This window comes from Pteronotus mesoamericanus, unplaced genomic scaffold (assembly GCF_021234165.1).
Source record: "Pteronotus mesoamericanus isolate MK-2021 breed Mesoamerican mustached bat unplaced genomic scaffold, CSHL_Meso_final scaffold_83, whole genome shotgun sequence".
Lineage (NCBI taxonomy): Eukaryota > Metazoa > Chordata > Mammalia > Chiroptera > Mormoopidae > Pteronotus > Pteronotus mesoamericanus.
In genome coordinates, this window is record NW_026555328.1 from 2,009,740 (window position 1) to 2,028,471 (window position 18,732).

At 42.1% G+C, this 18,732-nt stretch overlaps 1 protein-coding gene across 6 annotated transcripts in view; it reads left to right on the forward strand.

Annotated features, from left to right (window-relative positions):
- Window positions 1–18,492, forward strand: part of LOC129062729 (glycine N-acyltransferase-like) — a 35,153-nt gene extending 16,661 nt beyond the window's left edge. For 2 of the 6 annotated variants that reach the window (XM_054563757.1, XM_054563758.1), the window contains exons 2-6: window positions 9,253–9,348; window positions 13,163–13,270; window positions 15,120–15,246; window positions 17,084–17,255; window positions 17,469–18,492. In XM_054563757.1, the coding sequence (XP_054419732.1) occupies window positions 9,268–9,348; window positions 13,163–13,270; window positions 15,120–15,246; window positions 17,084–17,255; window positions 17,469–17,871 (891 nt within the window). In that variant the 5' untranslated portion in view covers window positions 9,253–9,267 and the 3' untranslated portion in view covers window positions 17,872–18,492. Of the gene's footprint in view, window positions 1–2,029; window positions 2,171–9,252; window positions 9,349–13,162; window positions 13,271–15,119; window positions 15,247–17,083; window positions 17,260–17,468 lie in introns of those variants that run through there. The other 4 variants (XM_054563756.1, XM_054563759.1, XM_054563760.1 and 1 more) reach the window with 4 other exon arrangements.
- The last annotated feature ends 240 nt before the right edge of the window (window positions 18,493–18,732 follow it).

The window sequence follows — 18,732 nt, forward strand, 5'->3', positions numbered from 1 at the left end:
GGTGGTGCTCTGACTTGGTCTATAGTTGTCCAATGGGTGTGCAAGTTCTGGGGTTTCCCTGGTGATGCAGGCCAAGGTCAGCCCCCACCTATGTTCTTCCTAGGACTACCCTGCATGAATTATTAAGCAATGTGAGATGTGTGTTAATTGTGTTGGGCTTGGAGGTTCTGAGGCAAAGCCAAGCTGTGAACCAAGGCTGGCTGCTGCTAATGCCAGACCTCAGGCCACTTAGCAAAAGGTATGGAGGCTGGGGACTCACAGAGGATAGTTCTTGCTTGTTTGAGAAGATTTAGGAAGTTATTAGCATGAGCCATGACCAGCCATTCATACAGAAAAGATCATAATTGGGATGGGCAGAGCCTTGGGGAATTTCCAGGGCAGGGCAAACAGTGTTAGCCAAGTTGATGGAGTCTCAGATATGGCACCTGCTTACCTACTCTGTAGCTCTGTAGGAAGGGTGTTCAGAAAAGGGACAAAGTCCTCTGCCCACTTTTCTGTCTAGGAGAAAGTTGTCCCTCAACTCTCACCTTGATGCCAGACACTTCATTCCTTCCCATACACCACTGGTGCATTTCAAGCTGCTATCCCACTGCTGGAGCTCAAAGGGAGTGAGTCTAAGATGAGTGTGGGTTCTATAAGAGGAACAGCCTGGGACTTTAGAAGTTTCTTCCACTGACTCAATCTCAACATGTTATTGCAGCCATAAGTTATGGCAACCTGTCTTCCTGGTACTGGATCCCTGGGCTGAGGGGCCTGGTGTGGGGCTGGGACTCCTCGGTTTTGAGATATCCCTCCTGAATTTTTACCCATCACATATGGTTGTTGGAATAGCCCTTTCCACGTACCTGCATCTCCATATCTCTACTCTCCTACTCATCTAGATGCGTGTGGTTTCTCTAATGCCATTCAATTCAATTTATGACAGTCCTGAGTGATGGATGTTCTATAATTTAGTTGTAATTTTGATGTGGGTTTGAGAGGAGGTGATCCGTGTTTACATATGCCTCCATCTTGAGTGGAAGTCCTTTCCCTTCTTTCTTTTCCCTTCTTTCTATCTTACAGAATTTTCATAAGGGTTAAATGCATTAATATGTTAAATGAGTAAATAAATACTTAGAAGAGTACCTGACATATAGTAAGCACTTAACTTTTCTTTACAACTACTATTCTCGCTGGTGATCCGTGTTTACATATGCCTCCACCTTGAGTGGAAGTCTTTTCTCTTCTTTCTTTTCCCTTCTTTCTTCTCCCTAGCTGCCTTGAGAATGCTTTCTTTGGCATTAATTTTTTTTACAGTTTTAATACAATGAGCCTTGAAGGTAATTAGGTTTTCTGTTTACCACTTATATTTGAGGATCTAGTTCTTTCCATCAGCTTGGGAAGTCTCATCAATTATTTGAACAGGCTCTCTGTGCTCTTCTCCTTCTCTTGTTCTCCCGTATGCTCATTATTCTTATATTGCTCTTTCTGAAAGGGTCAGAAAGTTCTAGTAGAGTTCTTTCATTTTTTAATGCTCAAGCCTTTCTCTTCTTCCCTCTACATCATTTCTACATTTCTATCTTCAAGATCACTATTCCTTTCCCCCATCAGGTCCACTCTGTCTTTTATGCTCACTAGATCATTCTTGACCTCTATTAATGAATTATTCATCTCCAGAGTTCGTTTGGTTATCTTTTACTGTTTCAATCTTTTTGGTAAACCAATAATTTTGTTCATTGATTTGTTTTCTGAGCTCATTAAATTACCTGTCTGTATTTTCTAGCATCATGCAATATACAGCATTTTAACTCAAGTGGGGAGAGGAGGAGGAGGAGGGAGAGGAGGAGGAATGAAAGGAGGAGAAGAAAAATGGAAGGAGGGAAGAGGGGAGCAAGAATAGTAGTTGTAAAGAAAAGTTAAGTGCTTACTATATGTCAGGTCCTCTTCTAAGCATTTATTTACTCATTTAACATATTAACGCATTTAACCCTTATGAAAATTCTGTAAGATAGTGCTATCAGGGTTTTCGAAAGATGGCGGAGGAGTGAAAGGGAGTCAGGCTGACCTCCTCCCAAAACCAAACTGGAATTGCAACTAAATAATGGAGTAATCACCTGGAAAGCAGTGGAGCGATAGTGGGAGAGGAGCCTTGGTGCCGCGGAGAGTGGATTCGACTCACACATCCCAACGGGTGAGAATTGTGGTGGAGGCTCGAGAGGGTGGGCTGGGTGCCCACGGGCACTGGCACCAGAGGGACATTGAAACGGCCAGTTAGCGTCCCCACGAGAAGAACGGGGTCTGAATCATAAACAGGAACCCCTAAACTACAGCAGCTAAAGCCGAGAAAATACAGACAAAACGCAACCCCAAAAAGCTTAGGGGCGCTCTCTGCCAGAGACAAGTGGCTGGGGATGCAAAAAGACATTTAAAGGGCAAACGCAAAAGTTGCAGCAGCAGCCACCCTCCTTGAACGCTGGGTACAGGCGGCAGCAGGGTGGGCTGGTGCCTGGGAAAAGACTGGTAAGGAAAACTTTGTGAAGAGAACTGACACTGCGGCCGGTGGAGCCCGGGTGATAACGCACTTCCCACTCTGCAGCTACCATCTCGCTCAGGCATAAGGGAATCAGTTAACCTACCTTTTGTGCACTCCGCACACAGCTTGTATGCATGTGAGCTACGGGGCTGAGTGCAGACTGGCTGGGAGAGCCTTGAGGAGAGACTGGAGACGGAGGCGTTGGGGAAAGAACGGGAGGAGGAACCGGGGAGTCCCGACTCCCTCCCCATTCGGTAGTCTCCATTGTGGGCTGGAAAGGCGCGACCCCAAAGAGGCAGAAGCGGGGCGCGCATGAACCAGACTGCCTGCGATTGAAACGCAGTCCGCACAGGGGTTGGATCCTCGGCTGAAGGGGTCACAGAACTGCCCAGAGGCCCCTGAGGGGAGACTAGAAACGGAGGCATTGGGGAAAGAACGGGAGGAGGAACCGGGGAGTCCCGACTCCTTCTCCTTGCCGAAGTCTCCATTGCGCGGGAAGAGGCCACACCCCCAAAGAGCCAAAAGCCGAAAGGCAAACATAGACACCCCCAAAACACCCAGAGCAGGCGCGCACACTTGCGCCGAGTGACCGGCGAGGGTTGGCGAGTGTGTGTGTGGCCCACGCGGGCTGGCGAACGCTTGCACCTGCCGGCAAGGCCTCACACAGACTGGCAGCAAACGGCCTGCGAGGGATTGCACAGAGGGGCAAGGGCAGGCGTAAATTGACCTCCCTGCCGCGATTGCGGAGCGGCCCACAAAATAAGTAGAGCTGCCCAGAGACCCTGGAGGAGAGACCAGAAACAGGATTAACCAGACAGTCCTAGAGCTGATTTCCTCCCATTTCCGTAGTCCCCATTTGGCGAGGGCAAGCAACGCACCCAAAGAGCCAAAAGCGGAGAAAACACACAATAGAAGACCCTAAACTGACCAGTGCTGCGAAGCTCGCATGCCAGGGAGGCCAGATGAGCACGGGAGGTCGCGAATAAGCCCCCTGGTCTGGGGCAAACACATGCGAGCCCAGGCAGGTGGGGGACCCTGCCGCGCTGGGAACGCGCTCAAGGAGCTCTCGTGAGAGTGCAGAGAGATCCCAAAAAATAGCCCAGCCCTGACCGAAGGGGTCACAGAGCTGCTCCAAGCAGGAGTCAGACACAGGCATTAGACTCCTGAAAGGCTCAAACAAACAACCCAAGGCCCTATAGGGTCAACAACTGACATCATCAGAGGCAAGCCCAGAAAGAAAAGTAAAGGACAAAAATACTTAACAGACTCTCACAAAAATGGGAAGAAAGAGAAGTTCCCCTCAAATGAGTGGAAAAGGGGACTCCCCACAGAGAGAGCTCAATGAAATAGAGGCAAGGGAACTATCAGATATGGAATTCAAAACAATGGTTCTAAGGAAGCTCAATGAGCTCAGCCAGCTCAAAGAGAACTATGAGAAACTGCAGAGAAACTATCAGGATCTTACAGCAAACTATATCAGCCTGGAAAAGGACATAGAAACTATCAAGAAGACACAAGAGGATATGAAGAATACCATTTCTGAACTGAAGAACACAGTAGAAGGAATCCAAAGCAGGCTCGATGAAGCCGAGGATCGAATCAGTGAGATGGAGGACAAGGTAGAAAAAAGCTCCCAGAAAGAACAAGAAATGGAAAAACGGCTCAAAAAGAATGAAGAAGCATTTAGGGAAATGCAGGACAACCTGAATCGCAATAATATCCATATAATAGGGATGCCAGAAGGAGAAGAAGAGGAGCAAGGAATAGAGAACCTCCTCGAAAAAGTAATGATGGAAAATTTCCCTAATTTGAGGAGAGAAAGGCTCTCATGGATCCAGGAGGCACAGAGGACCCCACTCAAGAGGGACCCAGGGAGGTCCACTCCAAGACACATCATCATTAAAATGGCAAATGTCAAAGACAAAGAGAGAATCCTCAAGGCAGCAAGGGAGAAGGAGAAAGTAACATACAAGGGGGCCCCGATACGCCTAGGAGCTGACTTCTCAACAGAAACAGTACAAGCCAGAAGGGAATGGCAACAAATATTCCAAGCCATGAAAAGCAAGGGCCTACAGCCAAGGCTGCTCTACCCAGCTAGGCTCTCCATTAAAATAGAAGGAGAAATACGGAGTTTCCCAGACAAAAGAAAGCTAAAAGAATACATCTCTACCAAACCAGCACTCCAAGATCTGCTAAGGGGACTGGTTTAAGCAGATGAAGGAAAAGAATGAGACAGAGAGGAACACAAGTACAAAGAGAAAAGATGAGTAAGTTTCTATCAGTAATAACTCTCAATGTGAATGGACTAAATGCCCCAATCAAAAGACACAGGGTAGCTGAATGGATAAGAAAACATGACCCACACATATGCTGCCTACAAGAGACCCACCTCAGAGCAAAAGACCTACACAGATTGAAAGTAAAGGGATGGAAAATAGTATTCCAAGCAAATGGACATGAGAAAAAGGCTGGTGTTGCCATACTTGTATCAGACAAAGTAGATTTCAAAGCAAAGGCCGTAAAGAGAGACCCAGAGGGGCACTTTATCATACTTAAAGGAAGAATCTATCAAGAAGACATCAACATTGTAAACTTATATGCTCCCAATATAGGAACCCCCAAGTTTATAAGGAAAGTGTTGGATGACTTCAAAAAAGATATAGACAGCAACACACTGATAGTAGGGGATTTCAACACCCCACTGTCAAAAATGGACAGATCTTCCAAACAAAACATTAATAAACATATTGTGGCGCTGAATGACACACTGAATCAAATAGACTTAACTGACATATATAGAACCTTACATCCCAAAGAAGAAAAATACACATTCTTTTCAAATGCTCATGGCAGTTTTTCAAAGATAGACCACATGATAGGACACAAAGCAAGCCTCAGCAAATTCAGGAAAATTGAAATAATACCAAACTTTTTCTCAGACCACAAGGCCTTGAAACTCCAAATCAACCTCAAAGAGAAACTTCAAAAACTTGTAAACTCATGGAGACTGAACACTACACTATTAAACAATGAATCGGTCAATAATGAGATAAGAGAAGAAATCAAAAAATTTCTGGAAACAAATGAAAATGAACAGACAACAGTCCAAAACCTATGGGACACAGCAAAGGCGGTCCTGAGAGGGAGTTCATAGCAAAACAGGCTTACCTAAAAAAGATAGAAACATTTCAAATAAAAGACCTAACACTACAACTTCAAGAACTGGAGAAACAACAACAAATAAATCCCAGAGCAAGTAGAAGGAAGGAAATAGTCAAGATTAGAGCAGAACTGAATGACATAGAGACAAAAAGGACAATTCAGAGGCTCAACCAATCCAGAAGCTGGTTCTTTGAAAAGATTCATAAAGTTGACAAGCCTTTAAGCAGACTCATCAAGAAAAAAAGGGAGAGGACCCAAATTAATAATATCAGAAATGAAAGAGGAGAAATAACAACTGATACCACAGAAATACAAAGGATCATCAGAAACTATTATGAACAATTATATGCCAAGAAATTTGAAAATCTTGATGAAATGGACAAATTTTTAGAAAAGTATAATCTTCCAACACTGAAGGAGGAAGAAACAGAAAGCTTGAACAGACCGATAAAGCTGGGGAAATTGAAGCAGTCATCAAGAAACTCCCAGCACACAAAAGCCCAGGGCCAGACAGTTTCCCAGGAGAATTTTACAAAACATTTAAGGAAGAGCTAACCCCTGTCCTTCTCAGAGTATTCCAAAAAATCCAAGAGGAGGGAAGACTCCCAGACTCCTTCTATGAGGCCAGCATCACCCTGATCCCAAAACCAGATAAAGACCCTACAAAGAAAGAAAACTACAGGCCAATTTCGCTGATGAACATAGATGCTAAAATCCTCAACAAAATATTGGCAAACCGCATCCAGCAATACATTCAAAAGATTATCCATCACGATCAAGTGGGATTCATCCCAGGGATGCAGGGATGGTTCAATATACGCAAATCAGTAAACGTGATACACCACATAAATCAAAGAAAAGACAAAAACCACATGATCATCTCGACAGATGCAGAAAAAGCATTTGACAAGGTCCAGCACCCATTTATGATCAAAACACTCAGCAAAATGGGAATCAATGGGGCATTCCTCAACCTAATAAAGGCCATATATGAAAAACCGACAGCCAATATCATACTCAACGGGCAAAAACTGAAAGCGTTCCCACTAAGATTGGGAACACGACAAGGATGTCCGCGCTCACCGCTTCTTTTCAACATCGTATTGGAAGTCCTAGCCACAGTGGTCAGACAAGAGAAAGAGATAAAAGGCATCCAAATAGGAAAGGAGGAAGTAAAGCTATCCTTGTTTGCAGATGACATGATAGTGTACATAGAGAACCCTGTAGACTCCATCAAAAAACTCCTCAACCTAATAAGTTAATTTGGCAAAACAGCAGGATACAAAGTCAACATTCAGAAATCAAAGGCGTTTTTGTACACCAGCAATGCAATAGAAGAAGAAGAAATCAGGAAAAATATACCATTCGATATAGCACGAAAAAAGATAAAGTACCTAGGGATAAATTTAACCAAAGACACAAAGGACCTGTATGCAGAAAATTCTACAACATTGAAAAAAGAAATTAAGGAAGACACAAATAAATGGAAGCATATACCGTGCTCATGGATTGGAAGAATTAATATCCTCAAAATGTCCATACTACCCAAAGCAATTTATAGATTCAACGCAATCCCTATTAAGATACCAATGACGTATTTCACAGAAATAGAACAGACATTTCAAAAATTTATATGGAACCATAAACAACCTCGAATAGCCGCAGCAATTCTGAGAAAGAAACAGAAAGTAGGAGGGATCACAATACCGGACATCAAACTCTACTACAAAGCCACTATACTCAAAACAATCTGGTACTGGCACAAGAACAGACCCATAGACCAGTGGAACAGAATAGAAAGCCCAGAAATAAGCCCAGGTCTCTATGGACATCTAATATTCGACAAAGGGGGCAGAAGCATAAAATGGAGCAATAAGAGCCTCTTCAACAAATGGTGTTGGGAGAGCTGGACGGCTACATGCAAAAAATTGAAATTGGATCATCAGCTGACACCATACACAAAAATAAACTCAAGATGGATAAAAGACTTAAATATAAGTCGCAACACCATCAAAGTCCTCAAGGAGAACATTGGCAGGAAACTCTCAGATATCCCACACAGCCATTTTTTCACTGATATGTCTCCTAAAGCAAGGGACATAAAGGAAAGAATAAACAAGTGGGACCTCATCAAAATAAGAAGCTTCTGCACGGCTAAAGAAAACATCAGCAAAATGAAAAGGGAGCCAACCATTTGGGAAAATATATTTGCTAATGATACATCAGATAGAGGTTTGATCTCCAAGATATACAAAGAACTCACTCGACTTCAAGAAGACAAACGATCCAATCAAAAAATGGGCAAAGGACCTGGGCAGATGCTTTTCTAAGGAGGAGATACAGAGGTCCCAGAGGCATTTGAAAGGATGCTCAGCATCACTAGCCATCAGAGAAATGCAGATCAAAACCACCATGAGGTACCACCTCACACCGGTCAGAATGGCCATCATAAACAGATCCACAAACAACAGGTGCTGGCGAGGCTGTGGAGAAAAGGGAACCCTAGTCCACTGTTGGTGGGAATGCAGACTGGTGCAGCCACTATGGAAAGCAGTGTGGAATTTCCTCAGAAAGCTGAAAATGGAACTGCCTTTTGATCCAGCGATTCCCCTGCTGGGACTATACCCTGAGAACACCAAAACGCCCATACAAAAGAACCTATGCACCCCAATGTTCATAGCAGCACAATTTACAATAGCCAAGTGTTGGAAGCAACCTAAATGCCCATCAGTAGATGACTGGATCAAAAAATTATGGTACATATACACAATGGAATACTACGCAGCAGAAAGAAAAAAAGAAGTACTAAACTTTACGACAGCATGGATGGAACTGGAGAGCATCATGCTAAGCGAAATAAGCCAGGGGGCGAAAGACAAATACCATATGATCTCACCTATAAGCGGAACCTAACTAACAATGCAGAGAAGCAAGTAAAATATGACCAGCAACACTGAAAGGAAAAGAAATCAACAGAGACAAGAGGGAAGGGGGGGGGGCAGGGAAAGGGAAGGGAAGGGGAAAGTCAAGGAACATATAGCAAGGACTCATGGACAAAACCAAAGGGGAAGAGCTGAGGGAGGGAAGGTGGGAGGGGGCAAGGGAAAGAGGTCGGGGGAAGGCAGAGACAAATGTATTTAAAAAGTAAATAAATTAATTAAAAAAAAAAAAGATAGTGCTATCATACCATCTACCTTTCAAGAAACCAAGGCACAGAGAGGCTAAGTCACTTTCCCAAGGTTACATGTCTTATTACTTGTAGAGTTGGGGAATGACTGAGGACAATTAAATTTCAAAAGAAGTTATATATTTTTAAATGTGCTTGTTAGTCAAATGTAAAACTAATAGCTGGAATTCATCAAAGTGTAAGAAAGTGAACTAAAAAAAATCAGTAATAGTCCCCTGAGATTTCTGCCATTCTTTTTCTTCCTCGAAGTGGGTGAGGACTTTCGTGAAGGTGACACCAATAAAAGGACACTGAACAGGGACCTGGTCATTAGCATAGAACTTGTTACTATTTGTTTTGAAATCTCCTCTAGCTTTTCTCATTCCTGGTTGTGTTTTATTTATTTCTCTAGGCTAAGGTGTCTTCCATGATGTTCCAAGTGCAAGGTGCCCAAATGCTTCGGAAGCTGGAGGGATTCTTGAGGAAGAGCCTTCCTGAATCCCTTAAGGTGAAAATGGATGTGCAAAAGCTTTTTAGTTTGATGTAGTGTCATTTGTTTATTTTTTGCTTTGTTTCTCTTGCCTAAAGAGATATATCTGCAAAAATATTGCCATGAGAAATGTATGAAATTCTACTGCTTATGTTTTCTGCTAATACTTTTAAGGTTTCATACCTTAACATTTGAGCCTTTAATCTATTTTGAGTTTAAATTTATTCTTGTGTATTGTGTTAGTTGGTGGTCTGGTTTAATTTTTTTGTTTTTGCATGTATCTGTCCAATACTCCCACACCATTTATTGAAGAGACTGTCTTTACCCCATTGTATGTTCTTGCCTCCTTTTTGAAATAATAATTGACCATAAAGTCATGGGTTTATTTCTGTTCACTCTATTCTATTTCTTTAATCTATATGCCTATTCTTGCTCCAATACCATGCAATTTTCATTACTATGATCTTGTATTATAGTTTTATACCAGGTGGCATGATTCCCCATTTTTGTTTTTCTTTCGCAAGATTACTGAGGCTATTCAAGGTCTTTTGTGGTTCCATGTAAGTTTTTGAAATATTTGTTCTAGATCTGTGAGATATGCCATAGATATTTTAATAGGAATTATGTTGAATTGATAAACTGCTTTCAGTAGTATGATATTTTAATTATGTTAATTTGTCCTATCCATAATGATAACATATGTTTTCACTTATTTGTATCTTCCTCATTTTCTATCTTCAGTATCTTACAATTTTCTGAGTACAGGTCTTTTACCAAGTACAGAAATTTTACTTTTAGGTAAATTTATCACTAGGTACCCTATTTTTGGCTGGGCAACTAGAGCTGGGCAAAGGGGGGAAATTGGGACAGAAAGAGACTTTGTTTGGGGCGATGGAGATATGATGCAGGGTACAGATGAGGTTTTCCTGAGTTGTACACTTAAATCCTATATGATTTTGTGACCCAGTATCACCCCAATAAATTCAATTAAAAAAAGCATTAGTGACTTCCAAAGAAAGTAGCAGTTCAAAATTTTGAAGGGAGTAAGGAATAGAAACTTCCTGTGAAAAAAGAAGAAAAATAATTAACATTTATTGAGCCCTAATTCTGTGCCAGGCACTATACATAACATTTGATTTGCATTTGCTCCAGACAAGATATTTGTTAGTATGTCCATGTCACTGATGAAAAGATGGAGGCTCAGTTAATGATTTGTCCAATATCACACAAACGGTGAACTTGCAACGCTTGGTGTGATTACAGGTATGCCTGACGCCTAACACTGCCTTTAGTTCTGTGCTCTGTGATTCAAAAAGCGTTCCCTTGTTCCTTTCCAAGGAACGTCTCAGCATAACACTGAAAACTTGCCCAGAGTTCTCTTCTAAACTTGAGACTCCATATTACAGTTTAATTTGCTCTCCCTAAAAGATTGCTTTGCCAGGTAAGAAATTAACAATCATCATGTCTTCTAAATGCCTACATCCAGAACTGCACAAGAGCAACTCTGATGATACAGCTGGGTCATTGTTTGCGCTTTTCTTTAGCAATCAAAGGGATAGCATCCTCTCCAGTAGAACCTAAGCGGAACTCTGTGTATGTGTATTTCGAAAACAATCCTTTTCCCTGAAACTTTTTTTTGTAGAAATACAAACTAGTTTTATAAGACATCCATTGAAGATGTATACATTTTAGGTAAGATAAGTGCACTTACCTCCCTCATTTCCTAGTAAGTTCACTGTACTCTTCTTTCAGTATAAAGAAAATATTTTATTTACATTATTTTATTTGTAGGATCCATTGGTTTCATTTTGATTTATTAGAGTTAGACTACTGACATCATTTTTTGTTCTTTACTACCAAAAATAAATGGCTTCAAATCAGCTAATCTAAAAGTAAATTCACCGCTTTGGTAGATCCTGCTGACATTAGTCTGTATTATGTACTGTTTAACTGCTTTTAATTGGTAATCCTTGAGTCTCTGGCAACCTCTCAGAGAGACAGTCTGATCTTCTAGATGTTATATCAGTTGTCTACAGACATTTGCCTAAGACATTTTTGTATGTTGAGTAGCTATTTTTGAAAATTCTTCAGGCTAAATGTTTTTCTTTCATGCTCTACATTGTAGAATTTTGTGATTTCAGTGTCTCTTTACTCCTTGTGTTAAGTGGACCCCAAACATTTGCGAACACTCTTGGTGCTTCCCAGCTATCCTCTCTTGGGTAATCTCTTATGGTTAGATAAGGAGGCCCTTTTGACGCCTCCACTTTCATGAAGGAGTAGTGTTCCTCTTTCTAGGGTGAATACTACAGACATCCTTTTCCCTTATTGAACCTAGATATTTGTATGCCAGGTACTCTCAAGAGAGGTATAACTTAGAACTCAACACTTACTTGCATCTCTGCTGAGGAAAAGTTCATCCATATTTCTAATGTTTAATATTAAATACATTTTATCACATCTGTCACCTTCACTGGAGTCAGTTAAGAGAAGATGCCTGACTTACTATGTTCTGAGTTCAGCAGAAAAGTAAACAGTTTTAATGAATTAGGCCATGGGAATAAGGAACAGTAGCAGTTCTACTTATTTTGCTAAACTACACTGAACTTCTATATCAAGCCTCCACTGATAAGCTGAACACAGGACAGACTCAGAGAAATTCAGTCAGTTTAGAGAGATTGATTCCCTTTCTATCTTCCTTGGTCTAACATCAATAGCTCATGTGGGAGGAGGGTGGCAGAAGGGAAGGATGCAGGTACAGTCCTTAGACACCTTCTGTCCATGGCGAAAACCATTCAAGGGTATATATACCATCTGCTGGGTCTTAGTCACTGGCATGTTTTCATGCTGTCACCTGTGCAGCCTTCATGTGTCCAGTTGTCCTGAGGCCCATATTGGTACCCTGTGCTGCATCCGCCAACCCCAAAACAACAAGGTAATTGATGTTCACAGTCTCGATCTCATTCGTTCCCTCCTCACTCCTCCCTCTCTCCTGTAGCTTGCACAACACGGTCAGGGTGGAGATCCAAGGTTGGTCCCAGGCTGTGGGACCCCATAGCCCATTGTCTTGAGCACTATGCTGCAGTCTCTGCTTGTTGGTGCGAGTTCAGTTAACTTTCCCAGAGGATAATATAGACATAGTGTGAAAGAGCTTTAAATATAACCTTTATGCTTAATGTGAGTTGGGGTGATTCTAAAAAGTAAATTCATAATACTAGCAAGTACCCTTCTGTATAACCCAAGAAAATAGCAGGTGCCCATGCATGGACTTCTGTTCAAACTTGTTCTATAAAGAATTATTTGTTAAAGTGAAAAATTGGAAACAGCTGAAATGACCATCAACAGGCAAATGAATAAATGAAAATGTGACATATTCATCTAATGGCATCCTACGCAGCCATTAGAAAATAACAGAAAAGATTTGTGTTTATGATCATGGAAATGTGTCCACTGTATATCCAGTGGGGGGAAAACACTATACATCAGATTATTTTATTTTTGTAGAATTGGTGTTTCTGTGTGTATGAATAAGACAAAGTGTGCAAAAACATAAGATTAACTCCTAAAATAAAGAGCAGTGTTCTTAAAATCATTGATTCCACTGTCCAAAATTCTAGTATATGCAACTATGATTCATATTGGGAGAGAAGAATAAGCTCTCCTCATTTGAGGTTAAAAAGAGTGGTACAGGAAGATAGACCTAGATGCCCTATTCAGCCTTCTAACACCATACAATTTCATGACTTCATAGAAATAATCCTTGTCCTGATCAAACAGAGCTCTCTGCCCACCTCTTCCTATAAGCTGACACTCTCACTTTCTCATGATGTTACAGGTTTATGGGACCGTCTTCCACATGAACAAGGGAAACCCTTACAAACTAAAGGCTCTGGTAGACGAGTGGCCTGATTTTAATACAGTGGTGGTCCGCCCTCAGGAGCAGGTAAGGTGCTAGGCGTAGAATGCATACTCTTCCGTTTGCTGTCTGTGCCAACCATGCACCTGACAAGGTAGATCCAGGACACAGAAGTGAGTCTCAGTGATGGCGAACAAGTCCTTGTGCTCCAGGAGCTCACAGCCCGGAGGAAAAGATAGATAAGCAAGTAAAGTACAATTCAGTGCAAAGTGTGTAAGAACAGAAGAGGCGCAGTGTGCAGAAATGGCACAGACAAAGGCTGATTCAACTAAGGAGGCTGAAGATGGCGGTCAGAGGGTAAGGTTAGAGGGACAGCTCCATGGAAGGTCACTGGAACTGCATTTTGTAGGTGATTATATTTTTGTTAGGCTGACAAGGACAGGAGGACACAGCAAGGGCAGAGTAGGAAGGTGTGACACAGGACAGTGGGTTAGGGTAATTCCACAAAGCCAGTTCAGAATGCTAGGATTTCCACATACATTTGGGAGAAACGTTTACAAGTTAGCGCAACTCAGTTTTAAAAACAAAAATTCTAAACTCACTTTACAACGTCCAGTGAAACTATAAAATTGTGTTAATGCAAATAAGTCTATACCTTTCAGACAAATAAAAATTATTACACTACGCAGCAGAAAGAAAAAAAGAACGACTAAACTTCGCGACAGCATGGATGGAACTGGAGAGCATTATGCTAAGCGAAATAAGCCAGGGGGCAAAAGACAAATACCATATGATCTCACCTCTAAGCGGAACCTAACCAACAATACAAAGCTGCAAGGAAAATAAGACCAGCAACACTGAAAGGAAAAGAAATCAACAGAGACAAGAGGGAAGGAGGGAGGGGGGCGGGGAAAAGGAAGGGAAGGGGAAAGTCAAGGAGCATATAGCAAGGACTCATGGACAAAACCAAAGGGGAAGAGCTGAGGAAGGGAAAGAGGGAGGGGGCAAGGGAAAGTGGTGGGGGTAGGCAGAGACAAATGTATTTGAAAAAATAAATTAAAATAAAATTTAAAAAAAAGAAGAAAGGAAAAAAATAAAAAACAAAAAAATTATTATAAACCACTAAACTAAATAATACATAAAATAAGGAAATTTATATTAATAATAAATATGGAAATGAAGTTATAAAACAAATAAAATTATTTTATCTTTGCCCTTACATGTGACTTTAAAAGTATCATTGTTGACTCATGCATCTATTTTGAACATTTTCTAACTATTTAAAAGACTTTCTAATTCTGCACTAGTTGTGGTAGTATTTCCTGCACCTCCTTCTTCCTAATAATCTCATTTGTTATTTAATAATATAAGAGAATCTTTCTAAATAAGTGGTTTCACATTATTCTGAAAGTACAATTTGTTTAACGATAGTATTGCTTTAAGAAATCACTTCTAACCAGTTTTCAACTTCTTTGGCTTCATTATGTACAGGTGGAGATTTTAATCCAGAATTCTGTAACCAAATTTAACACAGTCATGTTCATAGTTTTGTGCTCAGCAACTATTTGAACTGTAGTTAAATTTTTTCTTGCAACAAAAGCTTTTCCTTATCAATTGTTTGCCCCTTCTTCCTATTGAGGATGGTAGAAATATAGAAATGTGCTTTCTAAATACTTGTGTCTTTGTTTGATTGAAACTTTTAATGCAATATGTGGGTAGATAATAGTATTGTTCTTCCATTTTACATCATAGATTGAATACTAACATCTCATCTGTATCTCATGATTTAATGATTCAGAAATAATGGTAATTCATCAATAAAAATATTAATGTTTTAGTACTTAAAAATATCATGTGTAAAGGAGTTGAGAAAAAAAACTATTGCAATCATGAACTGCATGGAATTTGCTTCATTTCCCTTTCCCCCATACAACAGGAGATGGTGGATGACTTTGATTGCTACACCAATACTTACCAAATCTACTCCAAGGACCCTGGGAACTGTCAGGAATTGCTCGGCTCACCAGGAGTCATCAACTGGAAACAGCATTTGCAGATCCAAAGTAAGTAAGAAGCATGGGAAGTGTGCTGACTCACTCTCTGTCTTGAACAATTTCCCTTATGGCTCGTACCTCCCTTCTCCATACTCCGGCCCCTCAGGCTGTGTTCAACTTTTTGACTCAGCTGCAACTATACCTGTAAAGGGATAAAAACACCCTCAAAGCTTGCAGACAGTGGGCTTTCTATTGGGAAACATAATATAATGCCTTGATGGCCAAGAATTTATGGCATACTTTGCAGACATATCCAGGATGCCTTATGTTGATTGGGTGCCAGAGCAGAGCTTCCCTGAGGGCCTTCCATGCCTGGAATTAGAATGACAACTTGTGCCACACAGTACCTCCCAGGTCATGAAGGACAACTGTCATGGTTATGAGCATGCCCTCCGGAATCAGACTTCCTAGGATGACATTTGTCTGTTACTTGCTATGTAATCATAGCCACATGACTTATTCTTGCTGAGATCATATATATGAGGATAATAATGGTACCTAAAACACAAGGGGTGTTGAAAAGGTTAAACAACCACCTGGCCTATTTCGCTTAGCATAATGCTCTCCAGTTCCATCCGTGTCCCAATGAAACTGGAGAGCATTATGCTAGGTGAAGTAAGCCAGGCGGTGAGAGACAAAGACCATATGAGCTTACCTATAAGTGAACCTAATCACCAAAACAAGCAAGGGAGCAAAATAGAACCAGAGACATGGAAATGAAGAAGAAACTGACAGTGACCAGAGGAGAGGGGGGAGGGGGATAACAGGGGAAGGGAGAGCAAGTGTGGTCAAAGAATATGTACAAAGGACAAAGAGAACGGAGGTGGGGATGGGGTGGATGTGAGAGGTGGGGCTGGGGAGGGCAGGGGGAGAGTAATGAGGGGAAGACGAGGTCAACTGTAATTGAACAACAATTTAAAAAAGAAAAAATTAAATAAAATCCTGAATAGGAATTGCTCAGCACAATACCTGAAAGTGTCCGTTAACTTTCACTGCACAGCAAACCTCATAATTCTGTGAATCAGCATTTGGGCTGGGCTTTGCAAGGCCCTTCTGCTGCTGCTGCACTCGCCCGGGTTCACTCTCGCAGCTGCAGCCTGTTCATGGATGGGCTACGGGCTGGTTGCTCTGGTGTGGCCTTGCTCACTTGCCCAAATGATACTCTGACATTGGTGCCAGCTGCTACGGTGACACCATGATCAGAGCCCAAGTCCTCAGCAGGCTAGTCGGAGCCTGTTCATCTGGTGTTAGTCTCAAGGTAATCAAGAACGCAAAGAAAGGGCAACCCCAATGTGCAAGCATTATTTAGTATACCTCTCCTTGCATCCAACTGACTGTTTCCCATTGGTGAAAGGAAGCCATACGGCCAAGGTCAGATGCAGTGCAGGAGGGGTCTGTTCCAGGGAATGGAAAGAAAGGCATGGGCAAATTGGGGCCATTCCTGGAGCAATCTACCACACTGGGTACATAGTAGGTGCACAACAGGTGATGGCTACTCTTGTTTTTATAACTCATCTCATGCAATTATCAAAACTGCATGATCGCGTAGATGGCTACTCTTGTTTTTATAACTCATCTCATGCAATTATCAAAACTGCATGATCGCGTAGCCCAGAAATCTTGGTTCCAGTCCTGGTATTGCCAGAAATGCTATGACCATGGCTGAATGAAGTCCCAAGCATGTTCACTGCACAAATCCTCACTAGGTGACCCCGGTCACACAGCAGCGGCACCAAGCCAGAACCAAGGGTTTTGGACTGTAAATACAGACCCTTCCTACTCCACTGGACAGCTTCTGCATAGAATGTACTGAAATCATTGCATCTCTCCTTAAAATCCCATCTAGGTTCACAGCCCAGCCTGAATGAGGTGATACAAAATCTTGCAGCCATGAACTCCTTCAAAGTTGAACACACACAGTGTTTTCTCTATGCAGCGCTTGACTCTGTAAAGACGCTGATGCCTTCCCTGTTGGATACAAAGAACGTACCACCTGGTGACGGCAAACCCAAGTCCATGTAAGTCTGATAAAAGTCACTGCACCACTCACACCTCTCATTCCTGAATCAGCCTCCCAACTTCTCTTCCTGCTTCCACTCTGGCCTCCCTACGGTCACTATTCTTCTCAGCAGACAGAATTATCATTTTTAGAAGTGTCATTTGAACGATAGAAATAAGAACAAATATAATAAATGCTCATAGATTTTACTTTTCTCTCGGAACTGCCCTAGCAATGAAGAAATGTTTAAACTCTCATCCCTGGATGTCACCCACGCTGCCCTGGTGAATGAATTCTGGCATTTTGGTGGCAATGAGAGGAGCCAGAGATTTATCAAGCACTGCATCCAGAACTTTCCCAACTTCTGTCTGCTGGGACCCGAGGGAACCCCCATCTCCTGGAACCTAATGGACCAGACAGGAGAGATGCGGATGGCAGGCACCATCCCTGAGTACCGGTGCCAGGGCCTCATCTCCTATCTCATCTATAACCAGACCCAGGCTCTGAACAAACTCGGCTTCCCCCTATATTGTCACGTGGACAAGAAGAACAAAATTATGCAGAAAGTAATTTACAAGATGCAATTCATCTGCATGCCCTGTTCCTGGAACCAGTGGCACTGCGTGCCTCTGTGACGTGTCAGATGGGCTCGGGCTTGTGGCTCAAACAGGGGGTGGGTGGGGAAATGGTCCACCACAGTGATCTCTGCACTCATATCACCCACTGATGGGCTTCCTTGAGATGTCTCAGTCTGGAGCCTTCCCAAGTACGCCACATCATTTAGTTCCCCACACTTCCGGGGATCTCCATGACACTTTCATCAGCTGCATGTTGTCCCAAAAGGCTTCTCCTGGACCTCCTAGTGCATGAATCAGTAGAGCCTTGCCAAGTTTCCCAGGAAGGGTAATACTTCCTGGGCATTATGACTTATTCCTTTCTTTTTCTATGGTTTTTCTCTTCATAATCAGCAAGTGGACTCTGCTCATGAGGTCTGTAGAGATTATCCTCTTCTTGACTGCTTCTTTGTCAGTACGTGAAACAATAATACACAAATATATATGAAATATTAAGTTAATCATAGTGTACATAATAGAGCGGGGAGAGTTACTAAGAAACAGACTAACCATATTTGTCTGTCCCCTCCTCACTCCACACCAGGGAAAATGATTATTGTTTCCACAAGCAGAGCTTCCTAAATCCATCCAAACGCCCAAACAATAAAGAGACTTTGTGTTTGATTATACAAGTTGAAGTCAAGTGGTTCATGATGGGAAGAGCCTGGGGTGAATTTATGGAGGGTGGGAGGACCCAGACCCAAAGAGGTGGGTGTTTATTGAGAAGAGATGAAGTTGAGGGGGAGGGCAGTGCAGCAGGGGTACCCACTGTTTCATTTGACCTTGGCACATTGTTTCAGGATGCCTGAAGTGCAGTTCAGACAATAGTCTCAGGGGAGAGTCTGGTTGGTGGTATGGAGAGATGGCTTTCCTGGTTGAAAC